Source organism: Micropterus salmoides, unplaced genomic scaffold (assembly GCF_014851395.1).
Source record: "Micropterus salmoides isolate LMB-PRFRI ecotype aquatic unplaced genomic scaffold, ASM1485139v1 Ms_hic_scaffold_16, whole genome shotgun sequence".
NCBI classification, from domain to species: Eukaryota; Metazoa; Chordata; class Actinopteri; order Centrarchiformes; family Centrarchidae; genus Micropterus; species Micropterus salmoides.
In genome coordinates, this window is record NW_024040707.1 from 22497261 (window position 1) to 22523733 (window position 26473).

Sequence of the window (26473 nt, forward strand, 5' to 3'; positions counted from 1 at the left end):
TCAGCTACCATGAACAACTGGCAGAGTCCCATCTCTGAGGAGCTGTTTGATACAGCTAATCTGCTCTGAGGATAGTCCGTGCCTGGGCTTCATGTTGTGTGCACTAAAACGGGATTGTAGCAACTTTGAGCAACCAATTTGCTATTTTAGCTATAGCCTGCGTGAGTAGAGTTAAGGTTTTTCTATTAGTCTTTTCTATTCCTGGAAATTGCAATGTTGCATTAGCAAGTAGCCAGAGAAGGCTACAAAATAAAGGAACATGCAGGTGAAATAACAGCCGCACATCTGAAACGTCCTCCTGGATCCATATTCTTCATATTGGTTTACAATATATTTTTACATTACATTTGTGATTCGTGATTTGTGATTGTGATATTGGGCTGTACAAATACATTTGACTGCTAATTTGAGCGAATAATACATAGTGTCAGGTGTGTTCAAATCATGCGGGATCAATGAAATAAAATTTTGTCAGTGAACATCGTTTTGATTATTCATTATGCAGCACTTTTCCCTTTAATTCTTTATCTCAAACTTTCTCTCTCACCTTTAATACCCCCTTCTCTCTCCCTGAAATCTCCTTTCATCCAACATTCACCTTTTGAAGTTTTATGCCTTTCTTCTCATTCTTTGTACCACTGGGCATTTTTTCGGTATTGGATAATGGAGAAGAGCAGTGACTGAACACTCCTGTGATACATCAATGGCCAGCATCTCACTGACTTATTTCACACTGCCAAATAATACACATTATTGTCCAGTACGGCATTGCAGTCCTTTACTTTTCACAAAGTCTGTGGTTAGGGGGAAAAATCAAACGCTTCACTGTGTAGGCGAAAAACAAGAAAATGCACTAATAAACATGTGACTCACAAGCTGTATCATGAGTGCAGCCATTTTCTATAGTTTAAAAGACTCAACGTAGTGTCTCAGCTTCACTCAGAATAGAGACACTAAGGTTGACTAGCCATACTTCATTGCAAAGTAAAATCACCCTCTCAACATAGATTTCATTTCAGTATGACATTGAAGCATTAGCTCTCACACAGCCTGTGATAGTTTGGAAGTCTTACATCAAGCATTATTAGAGAATTTGTGAACATTTCAAAATATTATAGACATCTATACAATGCACAAGACTGCATTTCATCTAAAAACATGCAAAGGCAAAGTGCTACAGACAAGATAACCATATAGTGCAAGCACTGAACACACAATCTAAGAAAACCAGCAAATCAAAATGGCATTTCAACATATTGGACCTCATCAAACTGTTTGCATTGCACACTGTGAATGTTTTTACTGTACATCAGGAGACCTATTGAAGCTTAACAGGTCTTTTGACAGCTTTAAGTGTTGGGGAAAAAAAGCAGAAATAGTAAACAGTAAATTAGGTGACAAATGAGGTGTGAGACGGAATATCATAGGAAGACACATTAGTAAATGGAATAGCAAACAGTAACAATAACACATTAATTCAATCTTAATTGCTTAATTTAATGCTAATTATATTATTTTTTAAATAATAGTTTTTTAATTGCATATGTTAATGGTAAATGCAATTACATTTACATTTACTCATTTGGCAGACGTTTTTATCCAAAGCGAATTACATATGAGGAACAACATACAAGCATCAACAGATCAAATACAGATCTACAACTGACAATACATATTAGTAAGAGCAGCAATAAATACTAGTAAGAGCTCATAGTACATATCACATCAATGGGGTAAATACCTAGGGAAGGAAGTAAGAGTTCACAAAAAAGTGCAATCAAAACAAAAAGTGCAATCAATACAAGATAATTGTAGGGGATAGATGAAGAAGGGCACAGGAAGTGCATGTTAGAGGTTAGGAGTTAGAGGTGTTATAAGAGGAAGAGTTCTCGGAAGAGATGACTTTCTAATTTGTTCAGTTAACTCAGCAATTAATTCACAGTGATTTTGCAGCTGCACCCCATGTGAGAGAACATCTGTGCATTTAGTTAAGTGGACACAGCATGACCTACAAAAACTCATAAACATGATCGGAACATCCTTCACATTAGCCATGTACAGACATTGACAAAGGTCTGTTTAATGTTCTGGGTCTTAACTTCCCATCTCATTGTATATAATGTTCATTTTGTCTGTGTGTCTGCTGGTGTGTGGTCCCCTTCCCATATGTCTGCATGGCATATGCCTTAGTTAAACATTCTCATACTCTTATTGTTTATGGCAAAGTTTCGATACGCACCTTCTGATACTGATACTGTTCTCCACTCCCAAGCCTCTTGCCTACTGATTCTGAACTCTGAACTTTGAACTACATAAAGCAACAACACCACAGCTAATGAAATGGAGTCCGCTAACACAAAAATATTACTTGCTCCCAGCACAACACAAACTCCAAGTAAGGATCAACATCGGAAAAGAGTCATAAAGAGACCTCAGCTTTCTTTTGGGAAACAAAACTGACCCGGAATTGGCTTTCATCCTATAGGAAAGGTAAAATAAAATTACTGCAAAGCATTTGAAATATATTGTGATTTTGTGTTTTAGTTGGGTAAAGTTAGATACTTAATCTTCTATTAGACAATGACAACATCAAGGCAGCTGCTATCAGTGGAATATTCTGTTGCTTTTCTAAACTTGAATTGATTTCTCCATGTGTGATTGTTAAACATTGGTTGTAGAATATAATTAACTAAAAAGCATGCCCTAAAATGACAAAATAGATCCAGGTGCGTTTTTTTGGGTGGCTTTTTTATTTTGATCCTTGACCATTATTTTCCTAAGCATTTTTCTTAAGTTTTTGTCTGACCACCTTAAGCAAAATTGGAAATCTACTGGTGACTTAACACTCATGTCACATTGTAGCAACAAGAAGCTGCTGCAAGACATGGACATGGATCTCAACAAATCTGTACTTCTCCATTTTCTGGTTCTGAAACTCCCAGAAAGGTGTTGTACATGTTTTAAAGGTCCTCTCCTTCACATCATCTTTACTCTGGCCTCCTTGAAAAAACTATCTTGAAATGAGTGAATTTCCCTGCTTGGATTAAGTCACCTGGATCTGAAAATACATGTACTGTAAATTACGTAAACTTACAGCAGACACAGTTGTGCTGAGCTGTGAAGTATAAATAATTTCTTACCACTTCATAATTCAACAGTGGAGATAGATGTAGCTGGTCCATTGTTTACAACATATCCAGAGGTAATCATAACATCTGAATGTTAGCACTGGAGGTCTGGATCACATCATCTCCAGCACATGAACAGATTACACAGACACAGAGCCGAGACAAACTGTAACCCATAAATGTATTACCCTGTTCTACACCACTTTGAAGAATCTGCTTTCAGTCACTTTTGACATATTTAGATTCCACAAAAAGACTAATGAACGAGACAAATGGCCAAACTGTAGTAACAAAATTTTTGTAATTAATTAACCACAAGTTTTATGGTCCACAATTTTACTGTCAAAATGTTGTTTGTCCATTTTCACAGTATTTTATAAATAACAGTATTTATTAAACATTGTTTCAAAAGCATTTCATCTTAACTACTCAAGTCATATTCACGAGGAGTTAAAACTGTTTCTCTCAGGTAAAAGAGCTTGTGATTCTCAGTTTACAGTGAAGATACAGAGAAAAAATCATAGAGAAATGGGGTATGAAATACAACATATAGCACAATAGGCCAACTAGGCAGGCAAAAGCTTTGTTGAGAAGAAAGTAGTCCTATTCAGGGGTAAAATATTTAATTATTCATTACATTACAAGTCAGCTAAGAAACATGTACAGTATGTTTAACTCTAACACACTGTGGGTGTGTATCTGCAAGAGAGTATGTTTTTTCCTTCTTGGATTTTGGAACTGTCCTGACACTCAAGCACATCGGATTAACAGTGTTATCCAAACTGTGCTGCCAATAAAACTTTTAACCCAGGGTTCAACTTTCAGAATGGAAAAGCAGTATGAATGTGTGGATACAATGTGAGTGTACACTTTTTTTCTTCCATTAAAATGTCAAAGGCTAAGTGGATAATGATGTTGTTAAAATCCTTTAACGAACTTTAAAATAAGAGGCTTAGAAGTCGTGCATGTGGAAATCTCGACCTCACGGTCTGAGAAGTGTTGTGGCAAATACAGTATAAATGATGTCTGACTTTAACAGTGAGGAAAACAGCTCAGAGACAAAGCTTGGTAATGGAAAATAGTTAAATCGTAAAAGCATTGTGTTTTCCGGGTGCAGCGGCAGGCCTACAAAACACAACTGGTCTTGATTAGCAACAGTGTGACAACTGTTAATGTTTGCTGGCCCAATTTAAAACAGCACTGTCTGAGGCTGACTTTATAGAGTTTTCCCATATTATTGCATAATTGGGTTTTAGAGAGTGCAGTTCGTTAATAGGCAAGAGGCAATAGTAAAAGAAAAGCAGCATCATGAAACACAGCAGCCTCTTACCAACACTGCAGTACATGTTCCAGAGACGTACATATCCTTCAACATCTGGCCATTTTTATGTATCAGTGACTTAAAGCTCTTGAGTGTATTCTATACGTCATCCTCACCTTTCTTGATCTTGCGATGGAAGTTGATGGCATCCACAGAGGCAGTGACAATGTTAGTGTTGCAGTGCCGAGCTGCCACAATGCCGGCGACCTCATCCATCAGCTTCATGGTCACACCTGTTACACACATACATACACACACACATACAAACATAGTTTGACTTTCATAAGACATACAGTTCATCCATATCGGAAGATTAATACTTTTTTTTTTCTTGTTGAATTTATTTTTTTGTTTTATTCTTTGTTGAATAGGTGAAGGCTTTATTTTGAACATGTAGAAATGATACATGAATGATACTTTTTTTAATCCTACCCCTTCTCCACTATTTATAATCATCAAATTGTCTTCGTATTAATATCGTATCCTTTCGTAACAGATACTTTACAATTTGCTACACCAAAAAAAAAAATATTACTGTGATTAGTTTTGAAAATATTACCTTAACACAAAGTCTGTCTTGTATATGTAACATAATATCGCAAAATAGCCTCCAGTATTTTCATTGATTTGTTTCACTGATAACTGCAAAAGTAGCTCTGACACAGGAGACAAGCACTCCCCACTCAACCAACAAGTTCCATCAATAAAACACAATTATCTTATTAGTTTTCAAATTCTTATTGAAAAGCCTGAACATACAGGACAGATTAGGCAGATACAATCTGGAGATACAGATGCAGATCTAATGCAATAAATGTATTGCCTTGTCCCTGTTAAATTTACAATGAAAAAAAAAGCCTTTGATAAAGTTGAAAGCTCTCGAACGCGCCAGTACGTCGCCCTTGAAATTGCTTTGCCAGCTGCAATTACCAAGGTCAAGAATGAACTAATGCTGAACTTAAGCTATGATTGTGCACTTGTACTTCTCATTTTCAAACAGCAACTTGTGGCATACTGCACTCCTGTCATCACCAGTGAAAAGTCACAATTGATTTCTCTGAAATCAAAACAAGCCTGTAAGGATAAATGTAGTCATTAAGTTGGTGTGATTCTCTGTCGTGCTCGAGACACTTTTTCACTGAGATGGGATAGTTTGAAGTAAAAGCTAATGGGTTTCCTGATGAAATTAGAAAACTATTAACCAAAAGCTAAATTATGAATGAATCTCACTGCCATTTCCTTAACATTAGCTTCTCATTCATACTCATTAGTCCACTGTTGACAGTATCAGCTATGTGCCAACAAGAAACATTTCAATAGACTTCCAACAAGCTCTCAGCCGACAAATCGTGTTTCAAAATAGGAATTATGTTTGGTGAGCTCACACAGAACAAAAGCAAAAGAACCCTAACTCAACTACTGTGTTGTGAATGTGAATGTTCAATAACTATGCCTGCATAAGTCAGTTGGTGTATGTGTGTACAAAGTATGTTACTTTGAAACAAGAGACCGATGCTGTTTTCCTTTAAAGGAATAGCTAGTCATTTTGAGAAATACGCTTATTTAATTATTTGTGTTAATTGTATCATGGTTTGGTTCTGTTTCTTTCACCCTGGTCCGTTGTCATTTGTTCTGGTTTTGGTCCACTAGTCAATCTGTTTTGTCCGTGTGCTCATGTGTTTCTGCATTTTAGTTTTGGTATATTATTACATTATACTATATGTGTCCTGTCTGTTCACTCCATGTGTCTGTGTCTTTCCTGGCTTCCTGTTTTATTCTGAAGTTGTCTACGTTTGCTGTCTGTTTCTAAGTTTCGCTTCCTGTTCTGTTTTTTACCTTGATGTGATCTATGCTACCTGTTTTATTTTCCCGCCCCACACGTTTGCCTTAGTATTTAATGTCTGTGTGCTGTTCAGTCTGTGTTGAATAGTTGTAGCTTGTTGTGCTTTGTCTCATGTGTTGTGTTGTCTCCTGCTTCTAACCTGCCTGGTCATTTGGATTTTTGGATTAAGTTTTTGTTGAAGGACTCTTTTCGTTTGGAGTCTGCAAATAAGCCTGTGTTCCTCAGTTTGCTCCCATGAATAAAATATCACCAACTGCATCTGCCTACTCCTGTGTCCTGCATTTGGGTCCTCTACCTGTCACACACTAGTCCAGACCTCGACAAAATGGGAAGATTTCTAACATTCTTCTTATAATAACCAGAGTATAAAAGAAGAAGACACCTTGCAAAGACACTTTGTTGTTTTATGTGTCTTTGTGATTGACTATAGTAACTTCCTGATTGGCATCAACATGAGGTTGCCTGGCAACCAGGAAAAAGCATAAGAGTGGTATCAACTATCAATTTTCTCTTCTCACAAAAAAGCAAGTAAGTGCATTTTTCAAAATATGACTATTCGTATAAATTAGGGTAATCTTTCCCTCTAACCTTAACCATGCAGTTTTACTTATCTAAACTTGACCAGTCCATCACCATAGGTAGCAGATCACAAAGTCCAGTTTCACACAGTTAGAAGGGTTTTTGAAATAATCATTTGGGTCATTTTGAAGAACACTGAATCATGTTGTTTAGTTATGAGGACTTCTTGGTCTGTGGTTCAGTATTCTTGAAACACTTACAGTTACTCACAATATTTAGCATAATATTGACAAGAATATGGTGCTTGTAAGTAAAGTCAAAACTGTGAGAAGAAAGTCAGACTTATTGTGACTTTAAAGGTGGAGTAAATGATCCTGGAGAAATCCAACACCATGTCAAATACCATGATACAGAGCAAACAACGAAACACAGAAAGTAATGTAACTAATGTTAAGTTGTGGCTTAGCAAACGCTACAAAAGTCGCTACAGTTGCTGCTGTTTGATCATTTATACCCTGCTATAGAAAACTTTGGGAATCGATTGTGAGGGAAATTAATCTAGGCTGTGTGGGTGAAAAATTAAACTACAAAGCGCTTCACATCTACCTTTCAAACCTACAGGTATTTACAGACTATAGTATTTGATACTGCAAAGATACATTTTGTGTAATCACAATTAAGATGTGAGAACACATAAAATAATCCATCATCAAAAACTTTACAGAGCAGCTTGTATCATGTGTGAAGGAAACATTTGTTTGTGGCTTCTCACAGAAAGTGGGACATCTTGTATGGAGTGGGTGGGTTGGAGATGAGAGAAGTGAGGAAGAGGGTGGCATCTGTTTCTCATCCTCGGAGAAAGTGTGTGTGCATGTGTAATGTGTTTGTGACCGTATGCTCATTTAAAGATATTCAAACCCTTTACCACACACTCCAGTTGCCCCCAGTTGTTCCCTCTGAATTGCTTTTTGTATCTCTCATGCAACCAAAAATCAATAAGTGGGCTTACTGATGGCTGGTGTGTCTCCCAAAGGTTCCTATCATCTACACTGCGCGACTCTATTTATGACAAATGTGTGGGAGTACAAACAGAATGTACTGCTTGTTCCGAAATACAGCTTTCACTGTAAAAGTGCCCGCTAAGTTTAAGAATTAAACATGCTATTACTTTGACATTCTCTTAGTCCAAATGGCCAGAGCATTACTTACGTTTTATTTTGCTGATAATACAGTATTACAATAATGTACTAAGATTTAGTTTGTAAAGTAAATTTATTTTTTCAGTCCAAGCTAAACTTTCTTAGAGGTATAAAAAAAATGCCCTTAAATTTGCAACATGATATTTCAGCCAGCTCTGACTTCAATGTGTAAGTATGTGGTTAAACTCAGGCCAAGCAGTGTGAAAGTGAGAGATCTTTTGCTCCATCACGTTTAACTCTAACCAAAACCCTGTTGATCAGGGAAGTATAGCCATTAAAAACACTCTCTGACTGTGGCCATGGAAAGATATCAATCCTTCTATTAAGCCTGTTGCGAGGCCTTATCCAAAACCCATCTTGTATTTTTCCCCATCTCCCCTATGTTGTGAAAATTGATGGGATCTCACCTAAGATTGAAAATTTCCCCCGGGTATAAGGCACAGCAGGCTGCTGCTATTCAAAGCCTGCACTGGTCGTGTCTGAGCATGTAACACTTAATGGAGATGGATCTTGACCTGACAGGATGATGAAACTGAACGTAAACATTTACATGGCGCTAAACATTTCAATTAAATTTAAAGACACCCTACATGAAACACATCCATGAACTACGATGACTTCAAGAACAGTGACAGTGAGCAGAGAGGAAATGTCAAACTTATATAATTTGGGATGGGAGCTAATGGGTGCTATAACAAAGCCAGTTTGTATATAACACTGTATACTGCTATAATCACTCTTTTTATATTAAGAAAGGATCAGATGACTACTTGTATGTGAAAGGGTCACTGATACTGATGAACCCAGAGAGAATTATCAACCAGCCAACTGTTCCCCTCATACGGGCCTTTATAGCAACTTATAGCTAATTGTTTTAGTTGACTCTCACCACTATCATCAGTACTGTTATCAGACACAGCAGGCAGCAATTTTTAAAATCCCTCAACCTGCATAGCACCAAATGACAGACAGATAAAGTTAGCACCTAGCTGGTGAACATAGTGGAGCATTTAATAGCTAAAGAGGCAGAGCTATTTCCTTCAGGAGTTGGCAGAGACCAAAACAGATCTAAAACATCATTGTAAGTCATTAAAGGACTTACATGGTAGACATACACACAACTCCAAATTAAGACTATTGTTTCTCTGTATCTGTGTTAATAGCAAAAAATGTTTTAACATATTCTCAATGTCACCTTAAAAAGTGATATGTCAGTGGTGTGGTGTGTGTAAAAAATCTTTTACTGTAGGTTTAAAGAGGACAAAGTTACATTTTAAGACCATTATTCAATCTAGAATATGAATACTAACATTCATATGTTGTAGTGTTACGTTATCAATTTCTTTAATCAACTCCAAAAGTGTTAACTGAGGCATGAAGCCTAATTCCCTATTGTTACTACTGAATTGCACTGTCTATGGGACTAACATGGTTCATTGAATCTGTCATTTCATTTTCTATCATCTGCTTGTATGGCAACCTTGGTACCAAAGAGAAAAATGTCCTGGCTCGGATTATTAAAGTGGCCGGTAAGATAGACGGAGTTAAGTTCAGCAGTCGGAATCATATATTCTTTAAGCAGGTGCTTACAAAAGCAACAGCCATTCGCTTTTTCAGAGAAATATGTTGTATTAAATTACATGATTGAATTGCTTGCTTTTAAAATAACATCAAGGCATTTAATTTCAGTTTGTAAAAATAATATATTCTTTTACTGTTCCTACTAGATCCATAACAGTACAGTTTTATTAAATAATTACACAATAAATCTAAATGTAGCATTTAATAAGATGATCTAACTGAGCTAACTAAGCTGCAAAACAATATATTGCCTTTTTCTACAGAAATATAATTGTTTTTTGTCTTCATCTCACAGCCTTGGCACAAAATAGCAGCTCTAGTAGCAGAAGTCATCAGCTGATAAACTCTGATGATATTAATCCTAAAAACAAAGTGACCCTGCATTTTGGGGATTTCATCTAATTTGTTCTTCCATTTGCGAATATTACATGGTAAGAATGAGATTACATTTTTATTCTGTTTCACTGAAATGGAATCAGGGCTCTTATCAGAATGAAACGATCTTTAGGAGGTCATCTGATGTAAATAAAGGAATCATTAGGGACGGAGAGAAAGCCCCGCTCAGCATGCTGCGGGTATGAACTGAATGCTAATGTGCTAAATGGCTAGACTCCAACAGTCAAGCAGATTCTTTTATGACATGCCATGAACTTTGTAACTTTGTAAGAAAAGAATAAATAGAAATGTACTGATGACTTGGTTATTTGCGGTTCGGACTGTGAATTTTGAAGGGATTTTGAGACTAAGTGGGCTCCTGTGGTCTTGTTCCCCGGCTCCCTAGTGTTAGCAGCTCTCATGTTCTTCACTGTACCACACTCCTTTAAAGACTTCCCACGGCCTAGAGTAGCTATAAGCAGTAAAAAGCTCCAAGTTTGGGTGTTGAAACTTTAGTTAGTTCTGATGGCAGAGCTGAGAGGCAATTATACACAGTAACTGATAAAGGTTTTCATTATCTAAATTGTTGGAATTTAGTTGCTTATTTTTCCTCTCTCCGTACTTGTCACATTGTGGGAAAAAGCTTTAGCAATTCCCCAAAATGGGTCTTTAGCATACTTCATCGTCAGCAGCACAGCAACTGTATGTGAATGCAGATGTCTACTCATTTCAGAGAGGAATATGAACATTTCATTAAACTGTCAAAGGGAAATGAAGGACTAATATGGATGTAGTGCGTTGTGGTCTGAATTTAAGATTAGCGTAATGTAGAATGTAGATAGCGTACAGGTCCTCCTACTCAAACCTTAGTTCAAGCACCAAATTATGGCAAGAACGGTTTAACTATAAGTGCAATGTTCACTTTTTCTAAACCATATGCTAATCTTCACCCAGTTTTACTTTTTGTTACCTTAACTAAAACTCCCCCAATCAATATTTTCTAGACTAACAATGAATCGAGTCTACATGTAACGTGAAAGGGGTCACTCACAGTCACAAACCCACAGAGAATTATCCCCCCAACTTTGCAGTTCTGTGCGCTTTTTAACCTCTCTTAGCTCAATGTTTTGATTTTGTACATATTACTGTGTGGTTCAGTCTCATAGTTTCCAACAGCAGGCAGCCATTTTCAGCAAAAATCCTCTGAAAACCCACTGTTGGGGTCAAGAAAGTAGAACATGTAGCAGTTTAACAGCCAGATTTGTTCCTCAAGAGCTGGTACACAGCACAGCTAAAAGGACAGTTAATATGTGATTTCTGTCAGGTGGACAAAACCTAACTCAAATTAAATTTTGCTCTGTCTCTTGAAAGTGTAAAGCAGCAGCTGTTCTGAGTTCTTCTTACCCCAAGTGGCCAACAATTGATTAATACAGGTTTCAAATGTTAATCCTCAAGAGAAGAAAAACAGCCTAATCTTAACCTTTTTCTTGTTCCCTCTAAACATAATGCAATATGTAAACATCCTGCACACAAGACATCTACTAACACAAAACCCTTTAAATTTCAGATGATCGTATAATTGTCTAATCTTACCTGCTTAAAAGGCCTTATATACTTGCGTTTAACAACACATTCATGTAGACAGGCACTGCAAGGCATGCATCACTGGTCACACAGGTGCCCGTGTGTACCTGGAATATTCAAAAGTATATCCACTAGGTGGCAGATCAGGGATGAATCATTCATGGCCAACACGGGGAACATCTGCCTTGTCAACTTCTGATTTTGCACAATGTTAATAAAAATGATTAAACTCTGGGAGGTTGCAATATTGTTACTGTTGTTAATAGCGGCAGAAAAAGCTGCAGCAGCAAGACATATTACATAAATGCAGGTAACTGCGGACAAGCACCATTTGTTTCTTTTCAAAACTTCCTGCCATTGTTGTTCAATGTCGGCTGCTGACCTTGCCTTATATCCTTATTTACTAGCCCCATGTGGCATGTGCTAAATTGCATATTGTAGACATATAGCATTTATTTCTACCAGGGTTCCAAGGAAGCGCTGATTCATGTTCATTTCACAAAAGAGAGAATGAGATTGTGTTGGATATTCAGTTTATCCGGTGCACTAGAAATCTGTGACTAAAATGTCGGGCTAGATCAAGCGGAAGACTGTACTGTCCTTCAGTATCAGAGATGCTTGTCTTTATTAATCACTACCATCAGTGGAACTGTTAATGCAACTCCTGCAAAAAAAAAACTCTCCTTGTACAGTCGATGTAAAAGGTTGAAGTGAGGCTCAATGTGAGACTGCAAATGAGGACAAGCAAGGCCAAGACAGCCCTGGGCCTGGCGTTACACATTCACAGGGTGACATGGCACACTATGACTCTCCCTTTGCCGTAGGGTGGGAACTCGAATGCAGAGTGGGGGTTGGGTGGGGTGGAGTTGGTTTGTATGAAGAGGAAAGACAGCTCCCTCCAAATGGGGAAAAAAGGGCAATTAGTAACCAAGTCCCTAGTACAGCCCAGTTGGCCACCGGGAAGAATACATCTGTGATTAGATTCCTTTTGATGATTTCCCCAAATCTTCTCGCACAATGCTGTCACATCAGCAGCAGGCATGAGAACAATGAGGGGAGTCTTCCAGGCAGCTCTTGTCACCCATCAACCCTGTCTACTAACTTCAAGCCCTTTTAATTAGAACTAGCTTAGACATGGCAAACTTTGTAAGGCACCCACTGATGTAAGGAGGAGAGAGTGCAAGACCAAAAGATATCGACAGCGAAGCATGCGTGACCTCTGCCTCTCTCACATATTCTCTCATCTCTTCCTAAACTTACTCCTTCCATCTTTGAATCTCTAGTACTGCCCTCTGTTCCCTGTTCTTGCCCTTGGCCTACCTTTGTCCACCCCTCCCTTTCTCTTTCTGTCCTTCTCATCCCCTGCCCAACAAGTGCTTTAATAGTGGACAGTATCAAATGACTCAAACTGCCTCCTAATGAGTTGTTACTATAGAAACAGCTCCTGTTAACATTACTGCCATGCAGCAAGCCACCCACATCTTCATGGAAAGTCCCATAAGCTGCATATATTTGGTATATTGTATTATTCCAGCTGTGGTATGCTTTACTAAACACCTTAACGAATTGGTGCGTGGCTTTAAGTTCTGCAAATTAGAAGCGAGCACTGTCATGGTTACTGTTAAACTGTAAGCTCCATGCACACCACAGGCCTGGGAAAATCACTGAGACATAATTCCTGTAATGGAAATTCTGTCAGATAAAGGGATTTCAGTTAAAATGCACCTCTGGCTGTGATGGTAAAGGTCATCGGCTCCTGCAAATTAATTTTCCAAATCTAAACCTGAATTCAAACCTAAGTCTTAAACCTAAGTAACGTAACCTATGCTGTGTAGGCTACTTGGGGTATCTTTACAAATTTTAGATCCCCTGACCACAATGATTGACTAAATGTCTTGATACAAATGATAAATATGTTCCAGGCTATTTGTGCAGCTCTGTGAGCCCTTAATCATTCAGCTTCCTATGCCTCCAGCTATATGCCTGCATCATTACATGAAGACCATGTTACTTTGCAGACAAACCCGAATCAGACTAGTTTCCTATTTACAAACAACAGAGGATGCATGTGCAGCTGAGGAGCAGAAAACACATTGCTGATGACCATTTTCTGCATTTAGAAAAAATACAATTTGCTACAAAAAAATATGATTGCTGTTTTTTACTACAAATATGTTGTGGAAACTCAGCCTCCCGTTTCCTCAATTATTTTTTACAGTATGCCTCACAGTGATAGACAATTGACAGCTTGTTGGTACTACTCAACTTATGTGTCTGTTTCCTCCTGTCCACACAGAGAGTGAAATACAGGGTTCTTTACACCATTCTTTGGGTTGTTGTGTTGAATCAATTTGGTGCATGTTGTTAAAGCTGTTGTTTTTTCTCTCTTGTATTGATTCTATGTCAACATTTAGCACGAGTAAACAAACTCTCCATTCAGTTAATGACTGGTTTGAACGTGGTGACTGGTGAGACTGCTCTGTTGTGTTTTTGGTTTGGGGTCATTAAAGCTCCTCTGGCTCAGACATTCAAGTTTCCTTTACTGATTTTTCTTGCATATAACTGAAACCCCTCGACCATCCTGGACTTTGGGCTTGCACCACAAATTCTAGAAGTAAGGTGATTTTTTAAATGTTCTTTTTTTTGTAACTTCAAATGTCTTTTAGATAGTTACATAGATCCTATGATGCATGTACTTTGCACAGTATGTCATGTGTAAAGCCTATTTATAGACATAACTTGATTGTAGATCAAGTTTCCTGCAGCTTTAATGATTGTGGTAGCAATATGGTCAATAGTTGTTTCCTCAAGCATGCTGACATTTGTGGGTCTGTCCTCCCAGCGGATGTTTTCAAAGGCATATTTGGTACTATGTTTCAAGCTCTGAGATCTGCTAATGATTATCCAGGCCTCTACGCCATATGCCATATCAATACACTATATACTAGACTTGCACAAACCAGGTATTACCAGGTACTCTCATTGTTTACATAGAGATTTATGGTCCTAGTTTTTATTTATGTATCAGTTATTACCAGTATAACATTTTTATACATTTTTATTACTTATTACTATGTACCTCTTTATATTGTTTTGTGATTCTTATGGGTGATTCTGCTGCTTTAACTCCCTTTCACTTTGGGATTAAAGAAGTAATATTCACTCTACCATTAATGTTCCTACAGCTTTATGGTTGTGGTGGCAGTATGGTCAATAGTTGTTTCCTCAAGCACGCTGACATTTGTGGGTCTGTCCTCCCAGCGCATGTGAGAGAATATTCAAAGGCATATTTGGTGGTATGTTTCAAGCTCTGACACCTGCTTTGTTTTAGTAGGAGCCTGGTTTTCACCTGGATCTCTCGATAGTCAAAGACTCTTCTCCTGAGTCTCTAAAAGGTTCCACCAGTCTAGCTGATTCAGTATTTTCTTTCTGAATCAATGTTGGTTTTGGAGGAGAGATGGCTCGAAGTAGTGGTAACCATCCACACACGTACACACACACTCCTTACAAAGGTCGATCACACAAGCTCCAGTGGACATATCCCTGTCTCCCTGAATTCCTCTGTCTCAGGCAGTGACATGTTTATATACCCACTGAGCATAGATCAGGGCAGAGAGCAGATAATAAAGAGCCACTGTGATGGATGTGTCCCTGTGCTCAGGCAATCCCTGGCTCAATTCTGTCACACACACACACACACACACACACACACACACACACATCCTGCATTAAATCTTTGCTCATCAACTACTTTGTAAGCACATCTGTATTTTCTCTTCTCTCTCACATGCATAGATACATGTGAGCAAGTGTGCATCCAAAGAAAACACACAAATGCAAACATAAATTGGTGATGTTTGTACGCACACGGACAACCATTTGCCGATGCTTTTTTTGTATTTAAGTATTTTAAATAGCAAATCTTCAGAAGAGGCCAATTCAGTAGACTAACCACAAAATACACATCACAACATCTAACACTGTGTATGTAATTTTGATTTTTCTTTCTTTCTTTGTTTTAATAAGACTGCAGTGGTGTCCACCTGTGGCAATCAACTGCTGTTTCCATGGAAACAGGTGGTACACTTCCTTAGAACATGAGGGAAGGAGTGGAGCGAGTAAAGAGAGAGGAAGAGAGAGCATGAGATAATGAGGAGAGGTGGGCAGTCGCTAAAGAAAAAGCAACAAAGAAAGGAAGGAAAGTAAGAGAGCGAAAAAAAAGAACATTGAGTTAATGGGCATCGCGGTGGGCTCAAGTCGAAGTTTCTGATCCTGTGAACTCCAGCATTTAGAAAATTTCCAGGCTTTCGTTTAACACATAGGAGACTTTTATTACATATCAAGTATCTTTCATTTGAGCAGCAACTGTACAGTTGCAGGCCTTGAACTCACAACATCTCTCATTGTAAAAATTTAGGGTATTTATCAGAAATGTTGTTAACACAGTGTGCAGGCTATTCTCCTTTCCTGCTGCTAAGCACCTGCCAAGCAGTGCATGTATGTGTTAAAGTTTTTAAAACGCCTGCTGCCAAAGCAATATATAGGAATAAAAGGAATTGATTGTGCTACTCAAGTAATTAAAAAAAGACATTTTAATAATTGAAATGTTGGATCATCTACAGTCCTCACTGTAAACATTTCTTCAGCAGAAAGTTGTTCCAATGAATTGTGTTCACGAATCTCAGAGACAGATATCTCAAAACCTAATTTATCCGCATGGTTTGATACCACAAGAAGTAAGTGGGAAAATAGAGTTTATTGTGATTAACAGGATGTATTTACCTTTTGAAGACAAATATTTGAAAAATGACTTGCTAAATGAGAAATGTGAGCCCACACAACGCATACAATACAATACATTGTATTAGAATTAGCATCACTGATATCATTTTTAAATCTCAGGCTGGATGGATGTAATGTCACATTTTGGCCCTGCTATTATCATCTGCTGTCAGTCAGTCAGGATTTGTCGGTGGAATATTTAAGAGGACCTAAAGAGATGGTGTTTTATAGAGAAAATTATTCAGTGCCTTTCCAATATATATATAATTCATGCATGTGTGTTCTTGAATGTCCATGTGTTTGTGTATGTGCTTTATGTCTCCTTAAGCTCAAGCTAAATAGGACACTTTACCACACCACAAAAGATGTATGACTTCTTCAACTTCTCAGTTGCTTTTCTCCAACAAGAGTATATTGAGAGAAGGGGGAGAGAGAGAGAGTAAGACACAGTTAGACAGAAAGTGAGAGCGAGCACCCTGGCTGCCTGACCTGACTTGGTTATGTAAACAAAATAAGTGTAGTGAAAGCAGCAGCAGTGAACAACAGGGAACATTGCCTAATGAGCAATGGCATGTACGGAGAGAGAACGTCGGTCTATATGTGTGTGTGTGTGTGTGTGTGTGTGTGTGTGTGTGTGTGTGTGTGTGTGTGTGTGTGTGTGTGTATTCTAAATTACCCGCATGCTTGTTCCACATTTCATTTTTAATTGGACAGATTTCTCAGCGAGCTTGCCAAATTAAAAAAGCAACCATGACACGTGCGACACTTATCTGTCCCGCCCTGCTCCCTCATCCTCCCATCCTGCTGTCCTGTCCTATCTCCTTTTCATTGCCTCTCTCAGTCAACATCTCTCTTCTGTTTTCTTCCTCACTATCTGGTGTCTCTCTGATGGCCTCTTTACATAGCTGACCTCAATAGAAATGGCAGCGTGAGACAGGAATATCCTGCCACAAACAATATACCTTGACTGATAAAAAGCATCTGTTCTGCGCTGATAAAATGTTGGATTTGTTACAGATGCAGCCAGAATGGTTTCCAGTGAGGATTTGCTTTTTCATGTTGTTTGGGACATCAGATAACCAGATTTTTGGTAACGGGTGGATAAACCATCAAATCTGGATTTACACTCGTTAAATGAATTGTTTATCTTGCTTTTAATCATAGTTTGCTGCTTTCTGTACTGTTTGCCCAGTGCTTTGCCATTATTTCTACAGTACTTTGTCAACTTTGTTTTTAGAAATCTGTATTAAATCCAGAGGCGGGGGCATGGGTGGAATAACAAAAAAATAACAAGAAGCTTTTATCTTATCTTTGGATATTTATTAAAGGTACAATGTGTAACAATTGAGACTACTCTCCACATGATAAAATAATACATGCAAAAATAAGTGACAGCATATCACCTATCAGGTCATAACTGCTGCTAACTGCTGATAGCTAGTTAGCTCAGTTAGCCGTGCAACAGAACAGGGTTCATGGCTGGACCGGGGCCGGACCGGGACCGAACACAGCCTGCGAGCCTAACGGAGGCCAGTTAATACAGTACCAAGGTGATTTACAGCGGCTCTGACCAGGACTCTGACTCCAGGGACGACAAAGACACGGCGGGTTCAGGTGAGGACAAGAAAGGCATGAAGCGGGAGAGGATCAAGAAGGAGGTTGAGCATCAGGAAGGCAGCAACAGCATGTAGAGCCAGAATATTTTCACATCTAACTCATTGTTAGAACAGTGGAAAGACTAACCAGAAAGGTTTCAGTGAGTTTTACTTTGTTTTGTGTCAAGTTTGATTGAAGTGTGTTTCACAATGAGTTAACAAGGCATAGTTGTAGAAGAAACTTGAATTCAGTAGGAGTACATTTTCCTGTAATGTGTAATGTAGCAAACTCACCCTCGCATACATCTCCCAGCTGAAACAGGGGAAAGCCCGGAGTTAAACTATTGGACTATCACCTCAAAATGGTATTACGAGACAGCATGGGCCCAGGCTAGCTTGTTAGCATGCTAACTCTATTAGTTATCGAAAAACCACAATACATAGATGTGACATAACATCAGAACTGTTACTAATTGACATTTTGTTGATGATCTTTATGATGATCTTAGTTCATTTTTTGAATGGTTTAAACAAACAAATCTGGTCATATCTTACACATTGTACCTTTAGGGCTTCATTTTTCAAAATAATAAAAAATAGTATTTTAAACTTAAAGATGACTGAATAAGCCATGTCTGAAATTTTAATGAGGTCAAACAATGAGTCACAGAGGGACTATTTAAGCCTATGAGTCGTCAAGCTTGTCAGTGAAGCACAGAATTGGAAACGGCATCAGCTCCATAAATTTCTGTTACAAAGGCCTTCTATTTTCTATTACTTGTTCTAGTTGACTATTTCCTGCTTTATCCTTGTCTTTCTGTTCTTCACCATTACAGCCATGCTCATAACAGCACAGAGTGCTGTCAATGCAAATAACGCAAAACTACAACAAGCCGAGCAATTATTTCAGCAGTTATACACTCACTACAATGCCAAGTATTCACCCGCACTCACAAAAAATGTGATGCATTACAGAACCTAACGACACATTTCTATTCTCACTACCCTCATCCATTCACTTAGCAGAACATAAGCACTAAAAGCCATAAAAATTTCTGTCAAGGACATTTCACTTTGGACTAAATTCAGCAGTATTTTCTTATTCTGTGCGTCCGCTGTGTTCCCACAGGACACGCTGTACCAACACACAGTCTCAGGGTTAATGCCAAAGGCTATTTAAACTTGGACAAACATTGTGTGCAATTCATAAGTAAAACCACTGAAAGAGATGGTAGATATAAACACACATGAATGTGTTCTGTATAGTACAGTGTGTGATTATGAAATGTTCACTTCTTACAGATGATTCTTTCCTTACCTCAACTTCTTTGTGTAGATATCGTCTTGTCCTATATATTTCTCTCCCTCAGCCCAACCCTCTGTGTCTTTCAACCCCTTTCTATGTGTTCTCTGCTGTTGATGTCTCTGTTTCATCCTCTCCACTGCAGAGTATCCATACTGTACTGAGGCCGTGAGGTCTGTCCCTGCCTTGAATACCAAACAGCCTGATGCTGTTCATGAGCTCTTTGTTTCACATGTATGAAAATGACAGATACTGTGATACCATGTGGTTTTATATTTGAACTTAGAATAAAACAGCAGTTGTAAAATTTTGCTTTGCATCAATCTGAAATACTGTGTATATCAAATAAAGTTCACCGATCCATGCTTTGGTGAAGTCAGTGTATTAGATATTTGTTATTTTGCATCTCTCCCTTTGAGTTATATATATGGGTGTGTTTATTTTCCAGATTGAAGCAGGTTCAGCCATGGTGTGGAAAACACATGTATGTAGCCAATCATGAGACCTATAGTATATTTCCTGCAAGCTTGTTACAATGCAGCTTCCTTGTAATGCAGAGTCCTTGTATGGACAAATATATACAATTCACACTGAACTCATCAGTCTGTAGTCTATTCTTTCTGCTAATAGAGAGTACAAAGGTTGGACAGTCTAAATAGTGGTAAATGCCGACGCACTGATCAGCTTAATATGGAAGAAAATTGCATCCTCTTCTCTCAGCTTGTTTTCATGCACCCTTCCCTGCATTTTAGAAAATATTCCAGTAACACATAAACCACCCTTTGTTTTGAAAATTTTAGTCACTTGCAAACACTGAATGAAGTTATTTTTGACCACTAGGGGGCAGAGAAACTCAAAAACAAACTCACAGAAACATAGGACCTGAGAGACTGTATTTCTGATTTATTAAGTGCAAACCGTTAGCAAATAAATGCATACTTTCACATATTTGCACAGACCAACATGAGCATCATTTGTAGTTGTGGCTCTGTCCACCAAAATTAAGCAAGTCTAGTACTCACTGGCTTTACATCTGGTTTTATCCACAGATGCCTGAGAAAAATATCAGGAGCTGCTAGATGATTGACTTTCTTCACCAGTCATTGGTTTACCTCAGCTCTCTGCTTTCGGGAAAAATTACTCTGAGCTAAATGTGGCTGAAAGCTTTTTAGAGCTGGGTGTGAGAGAGGTGGATGTAAGTTCTCATTGGCTTTAACACTATGAGTGACACATCTCATTTTGCATGTAGTCATTTCATTCACTGCTAACATCAATTGCCAGTTAAAGATTCTTCATTTTTCTCAGCAACATGTTATGGACAGACTCTGGAAACAAAATTCAATTTCAGTTCAATTCAATTTCAATTCAATTTTATTTATATAGCGCCAAACAGTTATCTCACAGCGTTTTTCATAAAAGAGCAGGTCTACACCATACTCTATGATGTTATTTACAGAAGCTCAACAATTCCCAAATTCAACTGTCCACCTAAGTAATAACCTGCTCAACCTAACGTCTGGAAATGAAAAGAAAACAGACTCACCTCCGTGAACATAGCTGTGCAGTGTGCAGTCAGAGGGGCCCACCAAATGGATCAGACTGGATTGGCTGAAGCCAACAGTGTGTTGTTCTGCAATGCAAACACGGGGGATAAATGCAATTTTTGCAATGGAAAAGCTGCGTGTGTGTTCTGCTCATGCAAGCGAACAGTGACAAAAACGACATGCTTCTATATGCTGCTACCGCCCCCCCACCCCCCAAAAGTCCCTGTACTGACATGCAGCCTGCCGAGCAAGTTAACATACCCTTTGGTGGATCTTCTGCAGTTGAGTGAACGTGACAAAATTACAGAATTAGCTTTCCATCTTACAATAATTGGCAAATATGCACGTTTGAATGCACAATAGTACACTGATTACTGAAACCACATGAGGGATACTTCACTTAGTTCATAGACAGTTGCCATTATTTTATTTTATTTTTTATTATCAGAGCTAGCTAAAATAAAGATAGAGAATATTTACTTTTAACTTAATGCTACAGTTCATTATCACAGCATGTAGTTGTAAAAGGTACAGAAATGGAAATACATTCATTGGCACAGCTGTCTTGTATTATGTTCACATGAATGTTCTCCAGTTACTAGTGTAGTTGTAGTGCCTCTGTGTTAAGTGGAGGTGTCACAGTATTTCAGGTTAAACCATAATGACCACTTTTGATGACGTTTGCATCAATCATAACAGACATAAGAAAGAATTTCAGCTGATATGTGTAACGTCTTTCAATCCATGTGGGATCGAGAATTTGGTTTACAACTCAGATTTCTGTTGTATATTAATTGCATGTTAGGATTTGATTTGAGCCCTTTGAGGCAGGGTGTTACCTGGGTTGGGCGGAGGTGGCACCATCTCTTCAATTCTCGCTTTGGTCTCCAGTCTCTCTATCTTCTGAGCCTCATAGCGCTTTCTGCCCTCTTCCTCTTCCTCTGCACTGGCATACTACAAACAGAACGTATACAGTATGAACACGTGCGCAGGTGTACACTTCCACTCAAATATCTGTCTCTGCATTGCTGCATGCAGTGTAAGTAAAATATTTTACCACACCGACATTCAAGACAAAGTGAAATTGATTTTTCACACCGTTAAATGTCAATATTTTTATCTTGACCAGACGGCCTCTCTCATGGATCCCCTCTCGGTGACCTCTGGTCATGTCATTTCTGATATATATGGAGGGGCAGAGTTAGATAGAGAGAGAGAGAAGCTGACAGGTAAAATGCCAAACTTCGGTCCATGAAGGTCAGAGCAACAAAGTTTCCATGTACCTTGACGGGCGGCACCTCCATGATCTTGTCGACATTCTGCAGAGAGCAGGGGACGTACCACAGCGCTGCCTTGTTGGCCAGCTTTTTGGCACCTGCAGTCACAGAGAAAAGGTTGAATTCTCTTACCGAGGAAAATGTCAGTAAGAAATCTTTACAGCTTTCTTCCACCAAATATACTGACGTAATTTTCTCAGAGTGTGACTGTAAACCAATAAACAATAAGTTTTGACATGTCTTTTAAAAAAACAACAATTAAGCAAAACAAAAAGCTTTTGTCAAAACAGACACTTTCATTAAGACCCCAATAAAAGCCAGTTTTTAACAAATCTAGTGGCACTGCCTGAAGATTAGTCTCTCTTCTGCAAACAAAGGAGCAGAAAACAAATGAGGTCTTTGTTCAAAGACAATCATACATGTCTATTCAGAACACATGCTCACATTCACTAAACTCAGTCTCTCAGTTAGTGCAAGGTTTAGCATAATCCCTATTTTCTGAACTTCCTGCATTTTCATGTTGTGATTATAAGATGGATGAAATACAATGGCATCTCACTTATTACATTCTGTGTACAAATATTTACATTGTAATGTTCACTCTTTCTATACGAAGCGTGTAGTTTCGGTTGGTGAGGTGTTGTCTTCCATGACAGTTCAATATGTGTTCATAAGCAAGTTTTTTAAAATGTAGGTGAAAATATAAGACTGTCAACTGAAAGATTTACATAATTTCAGTGCAACGTCTGAATATATGTGGTTGTCAGTAATGTTGTTGATAATCGCTATAAATGATTTCTTAGTTTTTCTTACTATTGTTCTGTTCTTTCCTCCAATCCTCATTTGGACTGACAAATATAACCACTGAAATCCTGAGAATTTTTTATAGATCAGGTCTAAACTAATCTTTGGGGCAAAGTGACATGGCATGATAAGAAATGTCAGTAAATAACTTTTTTAGAACTACTTTTGAAATAACAGACAATTATTTGAGTCGTTTAACTGTTATTAGATGTTAGATATTTAAAGTTGTGTTTCATTTTCTTTCTCTCTCACACATATTTTTAGTTGTGTGTGTGAATATCTTTTTCCTCTTGTGTATGCGTCTTCCTGTGAATGGATTTAAGATCTGACATTTCCATGTATCTCCATATAATGGACAAAACCTTTTGGCGGTTGGAGGCTGTAGCATTAGCTCTCCGTTCCTACAGAAAGTTAGGAATCAGAAGATCAGAAGACAAAACTCGTGGAAATCACATCTCATAGCAATCAGGCAAAGAGGTTGCCATGGCAATATCTGTTCTATTCTGCCTACACCTTTTCTCTTAATTCACTAACAGAGAGAGGGAGGCTATTTTGAGGTTGTGCTGTTATGGCACACAAGGGAGGCACACAGATTAAAGACAGAACCAGGCCAGCAGGTTCAAATGAAATCACTGTCTTAAAGTGTTAAAGGCTATTAATTGTGGCTGCACCATGTGATGAACATAGTTAGGAATGATTCTTATTAGGACTAATAAGGTTTATATTCAGATTTATTTATCTGATGCTATGGAATTAAAGTAATGTTTTTTATTCTAATAAAAAACTTTTCTTTAATTGTTGTTTTGCCCATATTTGTACTATACTTAGTTGTGTCAAATACATAAACACTTAAGGCTGTAGCACTTTATCTACATGGATATAAAAATAGCACATCTCATAAATAAAGAAATCCTGATGAAACTGAAGATTGGGAGTGTTTGATCAAAGGTGAACCAGACTTTGAGGACCAGCAGGTAATGTGAAGTTAAGAGAACAGCGTGGGAGCAGCGACTTAAAGCAGGCTCCTCCTGGGGAATAACATTTGCATTTTACACCCGAGTTAAAACTGTGCAGACAGCTGGGCCACGTTGCCATGCCAACCGCGCTTCTCTCCTCCTCCTCCCATAGGCAGCCACCCTTGCCAGCAACCAGGAAGTTGCCCACAGGAGAAAGGCATATTTACATATCCTTAACTCTACCTAACTAACCCTAGACTGAGTGACTCCAGTCTATTTTTAGCTGCTGCTGGACCTTTTATGTGAACTCTGTTCAGGATAGAGGGAGGAAGAGGAGGACGGAGGGTAAAGGGTGAAGCGCTGCAATAAAACATCCGGCTAAGAACCATTCCCAGTCCGACTGATGACCTTTTTGACCAGAATGTAACCAGGGAACTGGCTTTGAATACCAAATCCCTCTGCATCAAAAGAAAACAATGTCATTGTTTGACCATGTCATCGACTTGTCCTTATTACCTTCATAGTGTGCCCTCTAAAAGAGCACATATTACTCCTCATCATGCGTTCAGTATCATGAACGTTGTTAAGGGAAAACCAACTTGAGACAGACCAGAGTCATAACATGTACCTTACTACTTCATGTAGAATATGTATCTCAGTCCCATTCACCTTTTTTTTGTATTGCAAAATGCCTGTAGAGAAATTTAAACAATACTGAGAAATGGATTTATTGTATGTGTTGGTTTCTAAATTCAGTCAGGAGGGGTCTCAGCTAGCAGGAGGGACAGCTGGCTTACTTAGTTAGCATTAATGAATTAGTGAACAGGAAGGTTTTGGCTGCATCCACCCTGAACACAAGCTCCACAAATCTGCTCACTCAAACTGACAAGGAGCTCTATGAATGTAACACTCTGGCAGCTATGATGACCACTGAGAATAGCATCCTGCAGTGGCAGGTAAATTATTATTTTTTTAATCGATGGTGTGTTGGTGCAGCAGTGCATTGAGTGCAGGAACATGCATGATGACAACTTCTTGTGAGCAAGAGGATACTACACCACAGACAACAACTAGCATCACTTGGCTGATTTTAGGAGTATAAAGTCAGCAAACAGAAAGCACTTTACCATAAGCAGTAATAAAGCATGCTGATAGCAATAGCTATCGCAAAGCAACAATGGAAACAAAAGCCAGCAACTTGCAATCTGCTGTAGGACAAGCAAAAAACAAAACAAATCAAATAGATTGTCTGAAACTTTAAACTTTCATCTGATTACAGGATAAAAATCCTGAAAATCAGGTATTAACTACAAAACAAACAGCACCAGAAGCTGTTGTTTGTTGCTGGTGAGCAGGCTTAGACACACAGGCAGACTGTGCTTTTTTAACTACATGATATGCAGCAGAATTCTCAAACACTATGCTCTGTCATATTTAATTATGAATTAGAGCATTTTTGGGTACTGATTTGAGTATTCACATGGCTGCGTAAGTGGATGAAACATCCCTCCAGCACTACTTATGCATCATCCAAACCCCTTTAATCTAAGTTTAAGGCATCAATCATTACTTCATACCATTCTTGAAATTTCCTAAGTGCACATTTTCTGTTCTAAAAGACTTTGAACAGTCCTGAATCCCAGTCTGCACTAACCTTTAATCTCTCTTCTTTTTGTTCCTTTGCTCCTTTTTTCCTCCCTTTCTCGATAATCTCTTTCCCTTTTCCTTCTACTTCGACCTCAACCATTTTATTCAGCTCAAGCACCGTCATTTGATTTATTGCCGTCTTTTACTCATTCACCCCTCTGCTCTGCTCTCTCCTTGGACTCTTACCCACTAACCTTCATTCTTCCTCTGAGCAGAAAAAAATCCTTGTTTTCTTTTCTCCTTTCTGAACAGCGTGTTCCAGGCTCAGAGACAGCGTAGCAAGGATCGTTTTTAGTGCTTGATCGCCATGATCAAAACCACAGATTTTCCATTGTGCTGAGCCAAGGCTCCATTACTTTTAACTAGACTACAGTCCCACTGTGGGATGTTACAATCCGGTATAAAAAGATTAAATCTTGCCAGGAGTAGAGTTTGGGGACGGAGCATTTTGAATGAAAAAGAACATCCAATACTCAATTTAAGCATTATAGTATATTTTAACCTTACAATACAAGTATTGTATATTGTTATTGTGAGCAGCTTTCTTCTCAAGCAGAATTCAGAACTGAGAGAACCAAATGTAAAACAAAAGGCTGCTCAAAAGCTGATGGATTACAGATTGATTCTATGTAAACATAGTTTTCTGCTGTACTCAAATGACCTGTCGCTGTAGTGTCTGTCCTGCTACAGACCTCATTTATGCCCTCAGGAAATTCTTCTGTTCTCCAAAAGTCTCCATCTTTCATTAAATGCTTACATTTAGATTTGATAGATTTTACACATCTTATTTCTCCTGCTGAAGGTGTTCATGACTGCACAATTGTATAAAAAGAAAAGCATGAATATGTTTGTGTCCAATGAGCTGGAGAGCTTAATAAAAAACCTAATGTGTGTATGTTGACGTGGAACTCTTTCAGTACATGCAGTTGTGTGACCCACTGGGATCATGGCAGGAACTGTCATGCTTATTTTAAGCCTCAACCCACAGTGCACTGCGCTCAGCTCTTCTATGCAT

At 38.4% G+C, this 26473-nt stretch overlaps 1 protein-coding gene across 3 annotated transcripts in view; it reads right to left on the bottom strand.

Moving 5' to 3' along the window:
• acot7 (acyl-CoA thioesterase 7) overlaps window positions 1–26473 on the bottom strand; it is a 61338-nt gene that overhangs the window by 18292 nt on the left and 16573 nt on the right. For 2 of the 3 annotated variants that reach the window (XM_038723783.1, XM_038723785.1), the window contains exons 4-8: window positions 22058–22149; window positions 21614–21728; window positions 21036–21050; window positions 20774–20860; window positions 4566–4682 (exon numbers count right to left, since the gene is read on the bottom strand). In XM_038723783.1, the coding sequence (XP_038579711.1) occupies window positions 4566–4682; window positions 20774–20860; window positions 21036–21050; window positions 21614–21728; window positions 22058–22149 (426 nt within the window). The remainder of the gene's footprint in view (window positions 1–4565; window positions 4683–20773; window positions 20861–21035; window positions 21051–21613; window positions 21729–22057; window positions 22150–26473) is intronic. The other variant, XM_038723784.1, reaches the window with a different exon arrangement.